Source organism: Martes martes (assembly GCF_963455335.1).
Source record: "Martes martes genome assembly, chromosome: 1".
NCBI lineage: Eukaryota > Metazoa > Chordata > Mammalia > Carnivora > Mustelidae > Martes > Martes martes.
Genome location: NC_137888.1, coordinates 147,298,994 through 147,319,828, shown reverse-complemented (window position 1 = coordinate 147,319,828; position 20,835 = coordinate 147,298,994). Strand labels below are relative to the sequence as shown.

Here is a 20,835-nt window from a genome sequence, read left to right as displayed (position 1 = left end):
AGGAAATTTTAGAGCCCATTCAATAATACACGTACAGTGGTCCATGAACAAAGAGCACAGCCCATGGTTTCCCCCATATGTAGAGCAAAACTGGTGCCCTCACATGACCGGGGAATTCAGCACACAGCTTGACCTAATTCACATTCCCAAATGAGCTATACAGGTGCTGAGTGCCATCCTGCTGCCCTGGCCAGAGCAGGCAAGCTAATTCATAGCCCCAATCTAGTCCCCAGTCTTGACCATCTAGTAAGCCTAATCAGAGAATCCAACCAACCATGGAGCCCATCCCACAGCCTCACTCAAGTAGGGAATGGAGCCAGCAGTCCTATCCAACTGTTCTGTGCCTGTGGCACATCTCCTCCATCACTGTCCTCAAAGGACAAATAGCTGCCTTATCACAAAATAGACCAAAATAGCCCATCCCACCTGCTCAAGGTCATTACCAGCAGACACACCCAGAAACCCAAACTGGGCTAACTGGTGAAGATTAATCTCTGCCAAAGCAAAGTTGTAAACTTGAGGATTTACTCAAATTACTCAAATATCAACTCAAAGATCATAAAAAGTCAAGTAAAGATGACAACACCAAAGGAAACTAATAAAGCTCCAATAACTGGCCCCCCAAAATGGACATCTCTGAACTGTCAAAGAATTCATAATAAGCCTTTTAAGGAAGCTTAGTGAACTATAAGAAAACACAGACAAGTAAATGAATTAGGAAAACAATGCATGAACAAAACAAGAAGTTCAACAAGGAAATAGAAACCATCAAAAACCAAACAAACAGAAATCCTAGATTGAGAAATACAATAACTAAACTGATGAACTCAACAGAGTTTCTAGTAATACAGAAGAAAGAACCAGTGATCTGGAGTATAGGACATGGTAATACACAGTCATAAAAGCAAAAGGAAAAAGCAACAAAAGAGTGAAATACCCTATATGAATTATGGGGGCACTATGAAAGGAAACAATATTCACATTATGGAGATTCCAGAATGAGAAGAGAAAGAACAGAAAGTATATTTAAAGCAACAATGGCTGAAAACTTCCAGAAGCTGGGGAGAGAAATGGACATCTCTATGTCTAAGGCCCAAAGGACCCCAAATAGGGTGAACCTGAATAGAGTTACAGAGGCACACTGTAATTAAATTGTCAAAAGTCAAAAACAAAGAAAGAATTTAAAGAACAGCAAGAGAAAAGAAGGAAGTTAAATACAAGGGAACCCCCTACAAGACTACTGACAAATTTCTAAACAGAAACTTTCAGGCAAGGAGAGAATGGGATGGCATATTTAAAATACTGAAAGAGGGGCGCCTGGGTGGCTCAGTGGGTTAAGCCGCTGCCTTCGGCTCAGGTCATGATCTCAGGGTCCTGGGATCGAGTCCCACATCGGGCTCTCTGCTCAGCAGGGAGCCTGCTTCCCTCTCTCCCTTTCTCTCTGCCTGCCTCTCTATCTACTCTGATCTCTCTCTGTCAAATAAATAAATAAAATCTTTAAAAAAAATAAATAATAAAATAAAATAAAATACTGAAAGAGAGGGGCACCTGGGTGGCTCAGTGGGTTAAAGCCTCTGCCTTCAGCTCAGGTCATGATCCCAGGGTCCTGGGATCGAGCCCCACATCGGGCTCTCGGCTCGGCGGGGGGCCTGCTCCCTCCTCTCTCTCTGCCTGCCTCTCTGCCTACTTGTGATGTCTGTCTGTCAAATAAATAAATAAAATCTTTAAAAAATAAAATAAAATAAAATACTGAAAGAGAATAACTGTCAACCAAGAATTCTATACCTCATGAAGCTGTCTTCCAGAAATGAAGGGTGAATAAGGACTTTCTTAAACGAGCAAAAATAGTTCATTACCATCAGAAATGCCTTCCAATAAATGCTAAAGGAAATTCTTTGTGTGGAAGTAAAAAGTAAATAGTAAAAGTGAAAGTAAAAGTAAAATATCATCATAAAAATATAAAAAGACAGTATAAATCTCACTGGTAATGGTTTAAGTATATAATCATAGTTAGATTCTCCAATATGGTAATAGTGGTGAATAATTCACTTACAACTCTAGTTCGCAAGTTAAAAAAAATAATGTATTAAAAATAATAACTACAATAGTCTGTTATTAATTACACAACATAAAAAACACATAAATTGTAACAGCAATAACCTGAGAGAAGTAAAAGTGCCAAGTTTAAAAATTCTACAGAAGTTGCTATCAGCTTAAAATAGGGTGTTACGAGTTTGAAATATCTTATGTAAGCTTTATGGTAACTACAAGGAAAGAACCCATAATAATTACACAAATAACATAATAAAGAATTCAAAGCAAAGAGATGGCAAAAGACATGAAAACTCAAAAAAAGCAGGAAAAGAAACAAAGAATAATGAAACTATAAGATAACCAGAAACAATCAACAGAGTGGCAAAGGTAAGTCCCTACCTATCAATAATTACTTGAAGGGCACAGAATGGATTAAAAAAACCCAACAATATGCTGGCTACAAGAGACTTCACTGAGAGTGAGGGATAAAAAAGGACATTTTCATTAAATGGTAACTAAAAAAAGCAGGATCAGCTATACTTATATCAGACAAAATGAATTTCAATGAAAAATGATCAAAAGAGACAAAGAAGATCATTATATAATGAGGAGGAGGTCAATACATGAAGATATGACAATTATAAACAAGAGACGCTTAACTCTAGAAAACAAACTGAGGGTTGGAGGGGTGGAGGATAGGGGGATGGGGTAATTGGGTAATTGGCATTAAGGAGGGCATTTGATGTTATGAGCACTGTGTGTTCTATGCAACTGATGTATCACTAAATTCAACCCCTGAAATTAATAATTGAGTATATGCTAATTAAATTGAATTTAAATAAAAAATTTAAAAAATTTATTTGCCAACCATAGGAGCTTCTAAATATATAAAGCAAAAACAGATGTAAAAGGAGAAATAACAGCAATACAATAATAGTTAGTTACTTTAATACCCTACTGTCAACAATGGATAAACCATCCAGACAGACAATCCATAAGGAAACAGATTTGAACAACACTAGAGACCAAATAGAGCTACCAGACATACACAGAACATTCTAACCGACAACAGCAGGATACACAGTCTCCTTGAATGCATGCTGACCACGTTCTAAGATAGACCATGCATTAGGCCACAAAATAAGTCTTAGAAATTTTTAAAAGACTGAAATAATATCAAGTACCTTCTCTGGTCACAGTGGCATGAAACTAAAAATCAGTAACAATGGGAAAACGAAAATTCACAAATACATGGAAATTCAACACTCTCCTGAACAACCAATGGCTCAAAGAAGAATCATAGGTGAAATTTAAAACAAAGTTTGAGACAAATGGAAATAGAAATATATCAGAATTTATGGGATACAGCAAAAGTAGTTCTAAGAGGGAACTTCGCAGTACTAACACTTACATTAAGAAGCAAGAAAGAGGGCGCCTAGGTGGCTCAGTGGGTTAAAGCCTCTGCCTTTGGCTCAGGTCAGGATCCCAGGGTGCTGGGATCGAGCCCCACATCGGGCTCTCTGCTGAGCAGGGAGCCTGCTTCCTCCTCTCTCTCTGCCTGCCCCTCTGCCGACTTGTCTCTCTCTGTCAAGTAAATAAAATCTTAAAAAAAAAAAAAGTGAGAAAGACCCCAAAGAAACAACCTAAATCTACATCTTAAGAAGACAGAAAAAGACAAACCAACTAAACCAACTAATAATGTAATGGCATCGTACAGTGACAGATGGGTGCTACACTTGTGATGAGCACAGCATAATGTATAGACTTGTCAAATCACTATGTTACACACTAGAAACTAAGCTATACCTCAATAATAAAAAAAAAAAGAACTGATCCCAAAGAAAATAAGAAAGATTAGAGTATACCTAAATGAAATAGAAAACAGAAAAACAGTAGAAAAGGTTAACCAAACTAATAGTTGGTTATTTTGAAAAGATAAACAAAATTGACAAACAGTTAGATCAACTGAAAGAGAGAGAGAGGGAAGGAGGGAGGAAAGAAGAGAGAGACAGAGAAAGGACTTGAATCAACAAAATTGTAAATGAAAAAGGAGGCATTGCAATGGATACCACAGAAATTCAATGTATCATTAAGAGGCTACTATGAACCAAAAATACACCAATGAACTAGAAAACTTACAAGCAAGGAAAAATTCTTAGAAGTCTACAATTTACCAAGACTAAATCAGGAAAAAATAGAAAATCTGAACAGACTGATTACTAGTAAGGATAATGAATCAGTAAGCAAAAACCTCCCAATGAAGTAAAGCCCAGGACCTGATGGCTTCACTGGTGAATTTTACCAAACATTGAAAGAATACCAACTCTTCTCAAACGCTTCCAAAAAATCAAAGTAGCAGGAAACATTCCTGAATTCATTTTATAGAGCCAGAATTTATCCTGTTATCAAAACCACAACAGGACACTACTAAGAAAGAAAACTAAAGGCCAATATCCTTGATGAATACAGATGCAAAAATTATCATCAAAATACTAACAAACCAAAGTCAGCAGCACATTAAAAAGGATCATTCACCATGATCAAGTGGGATTCAAGGATGGTTCAACATACACAAAATCAATGTGATATATCACATTAATAGAATGGAAAGAAAGAACATATGATCATCTTAATAGACACAGAAGAAGCATTTGACAAAACTCAACATCCATTCATGATAAAAATTTAACAAATTAGGCATCAAAAGAAAAAGCCATATATGACAAGCCTACAGTTTAACATCATCCTCAATAGTGAAAAAGACAAGGGTGCCCATTCCCACCAACATAGTACTAAAAGGCCTCACTAGAACAATCAGGGAAGAAAAAAGAAATAAGAGTCACTACAAAAGCATGTGAAAGGAATGGCAAACAAAGAAGTAAAACTGTCTCTATTTGTAGATGACATTATTTTATATAAAGAATCTCGAAAGACCCAACCAAAAAACTGTTAGATGTCATCAGTAAATCAATAAAGTTGCAGGATAAAAGATTAAAATTCAGTAGCATTTCTACATGATAACAATGAATTTTCTGAAAAAGAAATCAATTCCAATTCCAATAGCATCAAAAGCAACAAAATGCTTAGGAATAAATTTAAGTAAAGAAATGAAAGATCTCTACTCCAAAAAATACAAGATGTTAATGAAAGAAACTGAAGAAGAAAGGAAGAAATGGAAAGGTATCTTATGTTCATGGATTGGAAGAATTAATAGTGTTAAAATGTCAAAAATACCAAAAACCATCAATATATTTAATGCAATCCCTATGAAGATACCAATGACATTTTTACAGAAGAAGAAGAAACACTCCTAAAAAACTTCTGTGCAGGGCACCTGGGTGGGTCAGTTGATTGAGCAACTGCCTTCAGCTCAGGTCATGATCCCAGACTTCCAGGATCGAGTCCCACATCGGGCTCCCAGCTCCTTGGGAGCTGGGAGCTTGGGAGCTTCCCTCTGACCTTCTCCTCTCTCATGCTCTCTCTCACTCATTCTCCCTCAAATAAATAAATAAAATCTTTAAAAAAAAAAAAAACTTTTGTGCAGCATAAGAAACCATCAAGAAAGTGAAAAGACAACCTATTAAATGAGAAAAAATATTTGCAAATCTCATATATCTGATAAGGGGCTAATATCCAGAATGTATAAAGAAATCCTACAACTCAATAGCAGAAAAAAAAAAAAAGTAACCCAATTAAAAAACGGGTAAAGAACCTGAATATGCATTTCTCCGAAAGGTGAACAGGTAAGTGAAAGATGCTCAACATCACTAGTTACTAGAAAAATGCAAATTAAAACCACAGTGAGATATCATCTTATGGCTATTAGGATGGACACCATCAAAAAGACAAGGGCTAACAAATGCTGGCATGGATGAGAAAAAGGACCCTTGAGCACTGTTGGCGAGAAAGTAAGCCACTATGGAAAACAAGATGGAGGCTCCTCAAAAAGGAAAAAAAAAAATAGACCTATCAGATGATCCAGCAATTCTGAGAATATATCCATAGGACAAAAATACTCAAAAAGATGTCTGCACCTATATGTTCATAGCAGCATTATTTATAATAGCCAGACATGAAAAAAACCTCAGTATCTATCGACCAACAAATGGATAAAGAAGTTATGGAGTGTGCACGTATTTCTGTGTATGCATGTATGTGGATACATACATCATACATACATACATACATAGGTGGAGGGTGGGGGGAGGAGGAATAGGAAAAAAGTGGTAAAAAGGCACAAGCCCCCAGCTGTAGAAAAACAAATAAGTACTAGGGATATAATATACAACATGATGACTACAGCTAACACTGCTATACAACATAGAGGAAAACTGTTGACTAAATGCTAAGAGTTCTCACTATAAGAAAAAATTTGCCCATCTTTTTTTTCTTTTTATTCCACCTATAGAAGAAGATGGATGTTAGCTGAACTTATAGTGGTAATCATTTCACAGTATATGCAAATCAAAACAGCATGCTGTATGCCTTAAACTTACACAGTGTTGTTATGTCAGTTATTTCTCAATAAAACTGGAAAAAAATTATAAGAAACTAACAAAGATTTCACTAGATCTATACTGTAAGAAGCACCATGGATTTGGACTAAAAAGAACAGGGATAATTCCTTTGAGAATTAAAAGAGGTTGTAGAGCCCCGAACATCTATGGACAGGAATCAGGCTTAGAACCTTACTCAGCTACAATGATGAGCCATCTTAATAGAACAAGAACAACTATCCAGAAGTTAGAGGTAAGAGCCATGGAGAAGCATTTGCAGGGAGAACTACTCTCAAAGCAAGAGATATTTTTCTTCCCCTGTGGAACAAAGGGAAATCAGGAAATACGTTTGCCAAGATTTCAACATTGTCATGCATCAATGACTGCTATGTCCTTTTAGTTTTTCCTTTTATTTATTTATTTTTTTAAAAGATTTTATTTATTTATTTGACAGAGATCACAAGTAGGCAGAGAGAGAGAGAGAGGAGGAAGCAGACTCCCTGCTAAGCAGAGAGCCCAGCACGGGGCTCGATCCCAGGACCCTGGGATCATGACCTGAGCCAAAGGCAGAGGCTTTAACCCACTAAGCCACCCAGGTGTCCTTAGTTTTTCCTTTTAAATGAGAGTTTCTATGAGGGCATTTCTTTCTGTATTTTCTCATCAGAGTCTAGAGATGTGGCAGAGCAGATAACTTGTGTCCTTAGTTCACAAGTCTTCAAGTTTGAGAGGGACCAAAATTCAAGGAGCTACACCTACAAAAAATGTACCCAAGGGGTCTCATGATATCTAGACTTAATTTAGATGACAACACCCTAGTTATGAAGCCTTGAAGAAACCAAGATATCCTTCAGCTGGGGAATGGATTTAGAAGAAAAAAAAAATTAAAAAAAAAAACAAACTGTGGTATATCCAGACAAATGGAGTATTACTCAGTGCTGAAAAGAAATGAGTTAACAAGTCATGGAAAGACATGGAGGAACCAGAAATGCATATCACTAGGTGAAAGTCACCAATCCTAAAAAGCTACATACTCTAGGATTCCAACAGTGCCATTCTGGAAAAAACAATACTAGAGAGACGATAAAAAGATAATTAGAAGGGGAAGATATAAATGGGGGCAGGGGTTATGTGGGAAATTTTTGTACCTACCTCTCAATGTAGTTTTAAACCTAAAACTGGTCTAAAAAAAATAAAGTCTTATAAAAATGTTTTTAATCTTAATGTTATAGATATGCACAAGATGTAACTAACATAAAGCCACCCTCAACTCATCCGATCTCTTTTTCTAAGATGTCTTGGACTAAATGTTTTTATTCTGACTGACAACGATAAGTCTAACTACCATGTTCACACTCGTACTTCTTGGTTTATCATCTGTAACAGTGCGTATAGGAGGAAGGAAACTTTCAGCCCTAAAGGAAAATAAGTGAACTTAGAGAAACTACCACAATCCAACCACATTTCCTTTTTTAACTGATAACATTATTATTCATAGATTCTTAAATATCTATTTTGATTTATCACCTTTGAACAGCACTTCTTGACTCCCTGCTATACATGATGAGGAAAATAATAAAATAGGCAGAAATCAAGACTCAAAATGGATTCTAAGGAGCATTTACCTTGTTCATAAAGTAGCTTCATATTTGAATCTTTGCCGGCAACCAAATTGTTGAGTAATGCAATCACACTTTGCATGGTGTTACCCAAAATGTTCTCCTGATGTTCCTGCAATAGATAACAATTTCCATCATAACTATATAAAATTCCAATTACATCACGATAGAGACAAGTGGTCAAATGACCTCCGTCCCTTCAGTCCCTTCGCATAAGGTTAAACAATTATCTTTCTGTGCTTTAGTGAAGCAGACCCTTCTGCATTATGGCACTCCCCATCAGGGCGTTAAGTCAGAGGGGAGGCAGCATGAACTTTTCAGGGTACCAGCACCGCACCATGCACTCCCTTACCCACGAGTTGAGTGACAACCACACAGCCTCTGGGCTTTAGCCGGGGGACAGGGGTGTCAGAGTGACTAGGAATCAACCACATGGAGCTTAGGAGACCACACACCTGAAAGTGACTGAGGTCACAAAATAAAGCTACCACGTCTCAGAGTGACGGATGCAGCAGGATGACCAGGAAACCCTGGTTTTCAAAGCTTACAGAAACACCAGCCCTGCATCTGCTTCTGAAGCTGCTCTGTCCCCAGATGTGTGCCTCCCAGCCATGCCAGCCACCTGATGTTCCAAGTCTCACCATCTAGTTCTTCGCTTGATCTGAGACAAGGGGGTTGCTTTGCAAACCCCGTGCCTAACAATTTCTACCCTTCTTTAGAAACACACACACTTAAGAGTAGATGTTCATGTTTGAATGTTCCACTGACGCCAGTTTAAGAAGATGAATATGGAAGCGATGGTCTGCCACCAATTTCATCTAATTATTCATACAGCTGGTTGGAAGGAAGGGGTGATTAATAAGCACAAGATGACACAACATGTTATTCATGATAAAGTAACTAACGATACATAGGAAAAGAGAAGCTAATACATCTTTTTCGTTTTCGTTTTCTTTTTATTTTTTTGGTCCCATTCGATAAAATAACACATTCTGCTCCTTGTTCAAAGACCAGCCTGTCAGCAAATACAGGGCAGTTTTGCTGGAGATAAATCTATTGTTCCTTCACTATATACATTTCTTATGATTAAATGTACCTTTTCTATGATGCTCTTGGTAATATTTTCGCCTCCCTGTGAAGCCAATACTTTCGTTTTCCCTTCTACTCATGGGGTGAGCACCACTTGCTGATATCGGCATTTCCTTTCATATAAAAGCCAACTATCCAAATCCCCATTACCCCGAACACTACGAACCCAGGACTGTCCCCTGGCCAACCAGGTTCTTGGACTCCTGCCCTGGAGGTTCCAGAGTCCCTGCAAAATGAAGGCCTCTCCCAGCCCACAACTCAGTCTACAGAGGGGCAGAAAGCCAAGGTGCACTCTTGATCATTTAAAGCCCCAGCCCACCATGCTACTCGGGGTCTGCAGGATAAAATATTTGATGCAGGAAATAAAAGAAACCAATAATCCTATAACAAGACTGGGAGAAATGGTTCCTTTTCTTTTCTAGCCATTATAAAAAACAATTGTTGTTTTTTAGTTTCTTTGTTGTTGGATTTCAAGCCATTCATAAACTATGAACTCTGTTTAATATAAAGTGAGGACTTTGTAAAAATTATAGTAGAGAATTCTATTTACATACTCTTCTCTCTTACAGCTGTATTTATCTACAGATACATCTACAATCTTTATCTGTCTTGTAAATGTATATATTTACAAATATATATTATGAAATAAATATATTTTTGTATATAACACATATGTAATGTATTAAAAATATATATTTACACACATAAATTTACATATACATTTAAATATATGTATATGTATATATATACACACACACACATATACATACATACATATATCTCCTACATAGTGTTGGGGAGGAAGAGCGTGGAACAGAGTCCTTGCTCCTGCTCCAGATGACGCTGCGGTTCTCCAAGTGGACTGACACAGCTACTGCTATGGCCCAGGTCATCATTTCCCCCAGAAAGAATGAAATACATCACAGTTGAGAAGGTATAAAAATGAGTTAAACACACTTCCATTAACTTCTATCAAATTGAGTTATTTCATTTCTCTTAGCAACTTTAATAAAATTTGTTCCTGCTGTTCACAACCGTATTAGCCTACAGGGGATAAACGATGCATTGAAAAACACCACGGTTATTTAAAGTTAGAGTAGAGGATTATAGGAAGGGAGAAAATAAGGGGTAAATATGTGGGGCCAGAGTTGTTCTCGGGGACTCTGCAAGCCTGATGTAAAGACAAGTGGGAAGCTCAAGTCTGGTTCAAAGACCACAGGCCAAGCCAGAGGGGAGGGATGATCCTGATGAAAGACTGGGTCCCCATTAGATGCTCCTCTAGGGCAGCCCCTCCTCCCAGAAAGCTATGACTGAGTTCCAAGGTAAAAAGATTATAACAGAAGGCTAGGTAAAGTCCTGATGTCTTTTTTTTCTTTACTTTTCTTTTCTCCACGGCTTATGAATCCCTGCGGCTTATGAATAAAAGCAAGGAACACATACAAGTAAAGCAGTGTAAGGAAAGAAAGCAGCAGCTGATGACTTGCAACAGAGCCTTTGGCACGGTCAGTGGCTCAGGCACCAGTGGCCTCCGTGCTGATCTTAGCCCAGTGGTGGCAGAGCAGCCACGCAGGCCTACGAGGGACAGGGGGGAGATGAGGCAGTGCTAACAGTTTGCTGATGGGACACTGTGTGCCACAGCCCATACCCCAGGCATGTAACCTATATCACTGTCTCATCTGATCCTCACAGAAACACTGAAGTGGCTACAGTTCTCCCCTTCCTATAGATACAGACAATGACGTTAGCGAGGTGAAGTGTAACTTGCCAAGGATCACCCAGCTCTTCAAAACTGAAGCTAGGACTGGGTCTGTGGGATGGTGGAAGCCATGCACCTCATCGCCATGCAGCATTGCCTGGTGACCCACAGTGATGGGCACAAGAGAGGAGAGATGGGAGAGGAGATGAGAGCTTCCAGCCCATCAGCACATCCCAGGGTAACCCGTACAATCTGAGGACCCACAGGGTAAGGTGGGAGGTATATAAAGGGCCCAGATTGGGGCGTGGCAGGAGAAAGAAGCAGAGAAATACTGAATTGGGGTTGCTATGGTAGCGCTGTCCTGCCTGTGCCACCACTGCTGGCCTCTCCTGGTTTCATAAGTGCCCTCTGTAGATATCACCATGCTGTAAGACACAGAACCTAGGAAGCCAGTGGAGGTGCCAGGCAAGTAGAGGAAAGAAAAGAATAAGTATAAGCATATTACTCCAAAAACTGGAAGTACATACAACAGCCCCATTGCTCAGACACTCAGCATGAGCCTCGACCTCTGGGTAAGAAAGGCAGAAGAGCTCATCAGAGAAGGCATCACTGACCATGTGCAAAGCCATGGAAGGCCATCCCACTGCATTTTAAGATTATGACGAAATACTTAACCCCTTTATTCATAACCCATCAATAAGCACAGCTGACCTAATTTGTATGCCTAATGCCATAATATATGGACATTTAATAAACAGAGAACTTGAGAGTACTAATACAACATAGCGTTCGCCAGTAGAGATAATTGGAATTGAAGCAGCAAAATCCTCATGTTTGGCAACATAGATGAAACAACTTCATTAAAATGTACAGCTTCAGCAAATGAAAGGCAGGGGAGCACTGGACCCTGAAGAATCAGTCTTCTCAAAACTAATTGCTTCAGTGCTTAAAGAGGACAGCTCTGAACTACCAAGGGCACGGCAAGGAAACACTCCTGAAAAATGATCAGCCTTCCCATAGCAGCTTCACTGTAAACAAAGTATTATACTTTCTTCTAATATCTGAGGACAGAAATGGCATTCAAAGACGTCAGATGGCCAGACTCTAAAGTTTGGCAGGGCTCTCAATCGTCAAGGCAGGAAACACCTTAAGCAATGGAAAGTAACAATGAGCAATGGTCACTCTCTTTTGCCTTTGGTGTGGGGTCAGAATTCCAAAGAGGGCAAAATAAAAGACAAGCTCTGGTCCTTGGGGAAGTTGGAAACTGAGAGGAGGCAGAAAAACAGAAGCACACGCAAGGATTGTGAACATGAAATGTATAATCTCTGGGAAATAAACACAGGGCACGTCCTATTTCAACACACAGTGAGATCACATTTCAGGGGGAAACTTTTTGCAAGTTGCACAGCAGGATGCTAGTCTACTGCGCATGTGCTAGGATAGAGTACAGAGGTAACAGAAACAGAGTAGGCATCCGCTCACTTTCCTTTTTATACCTTCTCCCATAAAGCTAGATTCCTAGACATCTGGAGCCCACAGAAGACTCTTCAGAGCATTAAGATGAAATCAGTGTATCAGAGTGGAAGAGCTCCAACCCAATGGGATCCAAACTGAATTCATCCTGTCCTTTCCCCTCACACATCATCCTCTGGCGTCCTGTCTCAATGAAGAGCTCTACCATCTGTCTACGATGCAGCCATAAATCCAGAAATCACCTGGGACCGCCCCCTCTCTCCCGCCTCCACATCCCATCTGCAATGAATTCCCCTTGATTCTCCATGGGCCCCTCTTGAAGCTCTCCTCTGCTTAAAAAAAAAAAAAAAAAAAAAAAAAAAGGTGGTTGTCGTCTTTGGCTGGGGCTGCCATAAGCTCCTAGTGGAGTCTCTCCTTCTCGCCTCCTGTCCTGCACTGCTAACCAGGCTCCTTTTTCTTGAGTGGCAAGACCCACCCCCATTCCCAGGGCTTAAACCTGGGGCCTGAAGGCCCAGGGAGTATATTAGAGCCCACTGTAGTCCCAAGGTGGAGGGCCATTGCTCCCACCATCCCATTTGTCCAGAGCCTCAGGGGGATTCTAAGGCCTGAGGGGAGAGAGGGCACAAGAACCAGGGGATGGCAGAAGCAAGGGCATTCTAGCTCCACTGCTCTCAATCCCAGGGAAGTATCATATTATGATTTGAGAAATATTTTCATGATTTATTGAACCAAATTCTGACTCCTGTGGGTAAGGAAAAGGGAAGGGAACAACCTGAAGGAGCACAAATTTAAAATCAATCTCCAGGGGCGCCTGGGTGGCTCAGTGGGTTAAGCCTCTGCCTTCGGCTCAGGTCATGATCCCAGGGTCCTGGGATCGAGCCCCCCGCATCGGGCTCTCTGCTCAGCGGGGAGCCTGCTTCCTCCTCTCCCTCTCTCTGCCTGCCTCTCTGCCTATTTGTGATCTCTGCCTGTCAAATAAATAAATAAATCTTTTAAAAAAAAATCAATCTCCACTCGTTTACCTTGTAAATAGATATATGGGATTTCCTGGGAAGCAAGGCCCAGATCTGGGCATCTGAAGCGAGAATGTTTTGGGTGTGATGATGTTGGGGCTTGGGGCAACTACCAGTGGGCATTTGCTCTGCCAGTTGTGAAACAGTCAAACAGCTCCTCTGCCTTTATGGTCAGGGCTGCTGGGGGCTTAGCATTCTCTGAGGAGGCTAAGGGAGACCCTCGGGCATGTTCTTCCCCATCTGTAGCCAAAGGTGTAGGATGCTCTCACCCTAAAAGCCTGGAGGTATAGAATTAAGTCTCTTCCTTGATTTGGGTCATTATCTTTCCGATTCAAAGACATGAGAGAAAAGAATTTAAGTTTTTTAATTTGACTGACCAATAGTATAGGGGCCCTCTAGCAGCAGCAAATACAAGTTCTTATTAGCAACACATTCCAGCTGGCACAGAAGGGAGACTATGGACCAAATGGCACCACTTGCCAATCATATGCTGAGCTCAGCCTGAGAAATCCAGTCCTTGCTCAACACCAACGGCGGACTGCTATGGATGCCCTTCTGGTAGATTAACTGTGTCACTTGGCTTGCTCAGCCCTCCTGCCCTTTCACATTATTTAAGCTTCTAGCAGGAAATTTCCATCCTTCTGGCTCCCAGTAGAGCCCTCAAGGCAGGCGCGCTGGGTCGGAGCCAGTGCTACTCAGGAAGGAGAGCCCTGGCAATAGAGTGAGATGGAGGGAAGCAGCCAGGACCAGTGTCCCCAGGAATAGACAGCACCCCTTTCATGTGTCTGCCTAGGGGGTTGACAGGCCAAACTGCCCTACAACACCCTATCTGAGCCAAACACAGTCCCCAGGTAGGGGGGACAAATGAGAAAATACAGGTGTGCATCCAGGCACACAACTCCTTCCGCCATCCTATCACATCCCTGCCACTGTCCAAAATAATAGACAATAATAAAATGTTACAAAAGTACAGTCTTGGCAAACTAATGTTCACTCTTAAAAATTCTGGCCTGGGACGCCTGGGTGGCTCAGTTGGTTAAGCCGCTGCCTTCAGCTCAGGTCATGATCCCAGGGTCCTGGGATCGAATCCCGCATCGGGCTCCTTGCTCGTCAGGGAACCTGCTTCTCTCGCTGCCTCTGCCTGCCTCTTGGCCTGCTTGTGTGTACTCTCTCTCTCTCTCTCTGGCAAATAAATAAAATCTTAAAAAAAAAAAAACTTCTGGCCAGATGCTGTTTGCTGAAGCCGGCAAGGATGGGGGTAGGGGGGAAAGCTGTCCTTCTTGGTGGGCAGCACTACCGGCACCTTCCTGTGTCTGACTTCATCAAAGCACCTACTATATATGGTAACCCATGGCTCATCCAGTCCTCACCTGATGCCAAGCTCCTGGAGGGCAGAACTGGGACTTTTAATCATGTCCCCAGTGCGAGGTGCAGTGCCTGGTATGCAGAGGCCTCCAGCAGATTAACTAAGAAACAAACTGGCTCAAAGCTGCTTGGGTGAATACAGCTGGGGAAGGGATAGATAGCTCATGGGATTCTCTTTCAAAGAATTACCTTGTCACAGACTAGATATTGTCTTCAATAAATAACTGATAAATACTTATTGAGCAATGAGCATAATCTTTCTCAAAAAGTTTAAATAGATACATACTTTCTTTTGAATATTTGCAATAAATGATAAATTCAGACCTTTTTACTTCAAATACATAAAATTCCTCCCATGTGAAATTGTTGTCAAGGACTCATGAAGCACTTGCATCAGCATGGAAAATACATATTCCCAAAATCCTGAAAGATGCTGACAAAATTTTTTAAAAGATTTTCTATTTATTGAGAGAGAGAGCACACACAGGTTGGGGGGGATGGGCAGAGAGAGAGGGAGAAACACACTCTGCTGAGCATGGGGCCCGATGTGGGCTCGATCCCAGGACCCTGAGATCATGACCTGAGCCAAAGGCAGATGCCTAATCAACTGAGCCACCCAGACACGCCAATGCTGACACAATTTTAATGGTACTCTCTGTTAAAAGTGTTTGCTCACTTGGGACACATGGGTGACCCAGTCGACTAAGCATCTGCCTTCAGCTCAGGTCATAATCCCAGGGTCTTGAGATTAAGCCCCACATTGGGTTCCTTGCTCAGCTGGGAGCCTGCTTCTCCCTCTGCCTGCCACTCCCCCTGCTTGTTCTTTGTCTCTCTCTGACAAATAAATAAGTATTTTTTAAAAAGTGATTGCTCACAAAAAAAAATAAGTGTCCCATTTTAAAGAAAGAAAATATTACATATGATGAATGATAAGATCAATACATTCCATTATCACAAGACCGTTTTTAATCACAGCTGTCTTCTACCAGGGGAGTTTGCAAAGTGCCCATGTTGGGAGTTTACCAAGTGTTGGTACTCACAGTTCCTGTCTCAAAGGAGTACTAGCAAAGTCTGCAGGGGAAAGACTGTGCTGACTGGCAAGTTTCTTTGAACCTAGGTTTTCGGAGAGCGCAAAGAGATAGTGTGGTAAGCAGAAAGGAAACCAGGCTGAGGAAAGAGCTCCTTGGCCTGCCCCAAACCAGGAGGCTATGCAGGAGCTAAGCAAGAATCATACTACCAGACTTTGGAAGAATCTTAGAGAACTTGCTAGTTCAATCTTTGGGTTTTAAAGATAAAGAAACTGAGGTTCTAGAAGAGAATATAAGGAGCAGGCCAGGACTTCAACTCAGAATTTCCTCCTCCTTCCCCACCACCTCACTTTGTCCTCACAATTTACATTTGGACATGCAGAGTCAAGTTAGCCACTTTAAAAACTGATCTACCTATCTTTCTTTCTTTCTCTCTCTCTCTCTTTCATTTTTTTTTTTTCAAACATTATAGGCACTGCTCCCTGGAGCTACAGATTCAGTGCCCTTAACACCTCTTTGCTAGGTCAGCTACTCCTAAAGACATGGGAATACCTTGATATAATACCTACTGACCCCCACATCCCCAAAACACATACTGTCTGGATCTCATTGGATCTCTCAACCAGTTTTTGTAGCACAGGGCTTTCTCTAAAGAGGCAACACAGCCTACCCATTTCACCATCTCAGCTGAAATTTCAAAGAAGGAGCGCATTTCTCCAATAAGTTATTCTGAGCAGGTAACAAGTCAGACATCAGGGGAACTGCAAATACATACACTGGATACTTACCAACCAGCAGCATGAGGCAGCCTGGAACTTTGTCACTCACCCTGGAATTTGGTGCACTTGGTATTTTGTTCATGACCACACTTCTGTTCTCAACCTCCATAACTGAGGGCAACCAGCTTTCCTTTTTTGAGACTCTACTTAGATAATAACAGTTATATCTGTATAATCACTTTGGAACATTCAATATGCTCATTTTTGGCCACACAATGATAGAAACTATACCATCTTGGAGAATGAATGGGTTGTAAAAGGATAAAATCATCTGAAGAATTTTTCATCTACTAGGTAATAAAAAAAAGGCCAGCAAGGACCCAAAATATTAACTGGCATTTGAAGATATTCTAATGTAAGCATAAACTGGGTACAAGCATAAAAGCATTGATGTGGATCAAGGCTGGACAACCATGGGCAGGGTAAAAGGGTCTTGTGTTGGAAAAAGTTTTGGGAGAAGGGATCAAGAAACTCACAGACCCTGAGCAGAGAGCTGGGCATGTCCTGGGAACACAAGAAAAAGAGGGAGATTCCAGAGGAGTCAAGAGATTGACAAACTTGACGAAGGAAGAACATGACCATATATTGGCCAGTTTCATTTCTAAAACCTAGAAGGGGAATATTGAGAGCTTAAAATCATTTCTTAGACAAAGCTAGGCTGGGCATCTCCTAAGGACCTTGTGATATCAGCTGAAACCTAACCCCCCTCTTCAACATCTATTCTGGGACAAATCCCTATGGGGGTCTTGGCTGTATGCTGGATAACCAAGACTCATCTATTTGCTCACATCAACTGCTTCTGGATCAAAGCAACTGTCCCACCAGTACCTGGGAAGTCCCTTAAGCTTAGGAATGAGGGAGTAGGGAAGAAGGGAAAGGGAAGGGTGTGGGATTTTCATATTTTTAATTCCTGTACCCCCAATAAATACAATTCCGCTGTAAGAAATTATATATCAGGATGGTTTCGTTAAGTTTTCTTCAAGCAGGTCAAAAAGAAAACCAGAAATCAGAATGAGTGCTGAGAAGGGAGGGACAAAGGACAGAAGGGAGAAAGACTGGAAAGGATGGGAAGGGAAAAAAAGGGACTACTGGATTTCCTCAAGAAAGAAAAATGAGAAAAGATAAGCTCAGGGTACAACCCCCAGGTCTATAGGTGATAAACAAAAACTCTATCAGAGGGCAGCTGGTCACCTCAATTAGGAACTAGAAGTCAGTCAGCTGACATATTATGTGTTCAGCCATGGGGTATCTCCAAATTAAATGCTGATCAACATTGCAATGGGACACGTACAGAGACAACAGCTTGGGTCTCTGCCTATTAGCATTGCCTAGTGTCAGGCCCCAGGTGACCCGGGCCATCCCCAACAGACAGGGAGCGAAGGAGCAAATGATTCTGTTTAACGCCAACCATTTCAAGCTCTTTCTCAATTCAAGGAACACATGTGTTGGGATTGTTTTCTTGCTACCACACTCTCACCCAGCCATCCCCCCACACCCCCATGAATATATGGAATAATAGTGCCCTTTCTGGGTGTGAATTTTGATGAGCTGCAAATGAAAAGATGTGTGGTCCCCTTGGGCAGAAGGGCTGACATGGGATCCTCCCTTCTGATGGCTTGCTTGACAATGGATGAGCACAGGTGAATGCTGTCCAGTCTATTTGTATGGGGTGCACAGAGAAGGGGCGCTGATCTTTAGGAGAGTTTTCCTGAGCTGTCCCTGAGCTTCTGGGACATGCATAGAGGGCTGGAGTCTATTCGTCACCAGTCTTATTGGCTAATCTTAGAATCTCAACTCTGAGGGCACTAGTAGCCCATTAAACAACCAAACCAAACACACATGTGCACACACACACACAAAAACCTTTTTTTTTTAAAAGATTTTATTTATGTATTTGACAGATAGAGATCACAAGTAGGCAGAGAGGCAGGCAGAGAGAGAGAGAGAAGAGAGGAGGAAGCAGGCTCCCTGCTGAGCAGAGAGCCCTATGTGGGGCTTGATCCCAGGACCCTGGGATCATGACCCGAGCCGAAGGCAGAGGCTTTAACTCACTGAGCCACCCAGGCACCCCCAAAAACCTGTCTTGAAGCTATTAAGGAAAGTCATCAAAAAGACAAGACTGCCAGTTGACCAAGGTACTCGGTGGCTCCCAACCCCTCCCCGCCCTTGGAATGTGGGTTCTGCTTACCTTTCCAGCTCCCAGAGGCTCCAAGGATAGTGACCAGAGATAGTGACCAGGTGTTGAAAACACCTGCATGGTATATATGACTGAACCCAGTTAAGGCCTCTATCTACAAACTTTTAACATTTGGCAGGCAGTGCAGAGATCCACTGTCTTGCTGCTGCCCAAGACAAGCCTTGTATATAAATTCTCTTTGCTTATGAAATGGCCACCTACCAACCTGAAGTGGCCAGCCTGTTTCTTCCATCTCTCCCTGCCCTGCAAGTACCAGGGTTGGCTTCAGATTTCACCCAGGAAGTTCCTTAGAGGGTTGGGAACCAAAAGCAGGAGGAGAAACAATATAGCTTCAGTCTGAAACATTTCACATCACCATGCTCTGAATAATGTGGGCTCTGGTGCTCCAACAGAATGCTCCAGAATGACTCCAACAGCAATGACTTTAAGCCACAGCATCCAAGTCATTGTCACCAGATCCATCAAGGGCAGGGCAAGAGGCAAAACCTCAGGCAGCTGGAAACATCATATGGAGCCATACAGAGAACAGGGAGCCCCTCCCCCCAACAATGCAGGGGGACAGAACACCCAACTCATCATTTTGCACCAGCTGACATATCAAGGGGCAGGGCTGGGAGCTCTACTAGAAACAGGCAGAAGGGAAAGCCCTACTCCTGACACATGCAGATGTGGGCAACCGATGAGGAGTGACCCGCTGGAGTTTCAAGCTAACCTCCAAGATCCTCTTCTGCTTTAACAGCCTTCCATGCTAAACATGCTGTGTCTTCCAGCAACGGAGAGCATATGGCGGAATGAACACTGCTAACAGAGTTATTTAAAATGAAATCAGGAGGACACTGAGGAGGTAGGGCTCATGCACATCTTCTGTCTCAAATTCTCAGAGGGTTTTTAACTGAACTCAGCTAAAAGTCAAGGCATCTACTTATGTTATAATGGACTTTAATGGATTTTCTGCCCAGTATTAGCCTTAGCAACCAATCAAACATAGATTAATGTAACTGTAGATAAGCCAGCATCAATCACCGTTTCTTCACTATGACTTACGTAAATTCTCTTTCCAATTTTTTTTTTTTTAAGATTTTATTGATTTGAGAGAAAGAGCACAAGCAGGGGTGGGGGCGGGACAGAGGCACAGCAGATTCCCCACAAGCAGGGAGCCCAACTTGGGGCTCATTCCCAGGACCCTGAGATCATGACCTGAGCCAAAAATCAAGAGTTGGACACTTAACTGACTGAGCAACCCAGGCACCCCCTTTCTTTGCACTTTAAAAACGCTAACCTACTTTGTCTCTCCAGAGCACGTTTTTTATTTCAATTAAACCTGTGTCTTCTGATTGTAATCCTTAAGACTCCCAATAAAAGCACATATTTTATTTTGCCACTTGCAGTTTTGTCTTTGACTCTTCTGAAGGAATATTTGAAAGAGGTGTTAAATAATATCAAATAATACCAAATTATATCAAATTCCTATGCTTTCCTATAGTCAAACAGAACAGTTCTGCACACTCAAATATCTGCTTGTGGATTGTAGCAAAGATCACTCAAATATAAGTTTTAGCACAAGACAAGTAACACTATCCCTGTCTTTCCAACGTCCACCTAATCAACCCAAGAACAAAAGGTTGTTGAGTGAAACAATGTCCTCAGAATCCTGCCTTTCTTCAGCCACTAAAAGAATCCTAAATACCACATGTCACCTGAGTTACCATGAAGTCCAATTTCATCACATAAATATAGGGAGGGAGGGGTAGAAAAGGATAAGTTTATGAATTACTACCCTCTGAGTCAAAGGATTTCATAATATAGAAAACAGAACTGACTCAGCATGAATGTAAGCTCCCATATTAAAACAAAGTGGTTTTAATGTGAATTTGCATACATTTTAAAATGCACACAAACATATATACACACAAACAGACCTGAAAACCTTTACAAATATGTGACCAATTTGATTATTCATTATTTTGAGACGTCTACCCAGTTGATATCCTTTTATATTACATAAAATAGTGTACACTAATTTGAAGGTAAAAAATGCATGATCTCCTC

At 41.3% G+C, this 20,835-nt stretch overlaps 1 protein-coding gene across 1 annotated transcript in view; it reads right to left on the bottom strand.

Moving 5' to 3' along the window:
* The window catches only part of ULK4 (unc-51 like kinase 4), a 610,308-nt gene that overhangs the window by 254,989 nt on the left and 334,484 nt on the right, over window positions 1-20,835 (bottom strand). The window contains exon 32 of the mRNA XM_080819657.1: window positions 8,153-8,258. Coding sequence (XP_080675783.1) covers window positions 8,153-8,258 — 106 coding nt within the window. The remainder of the gene's footprint in view (window positions 1-8,152; window positions 8,259-20,835) is intronic.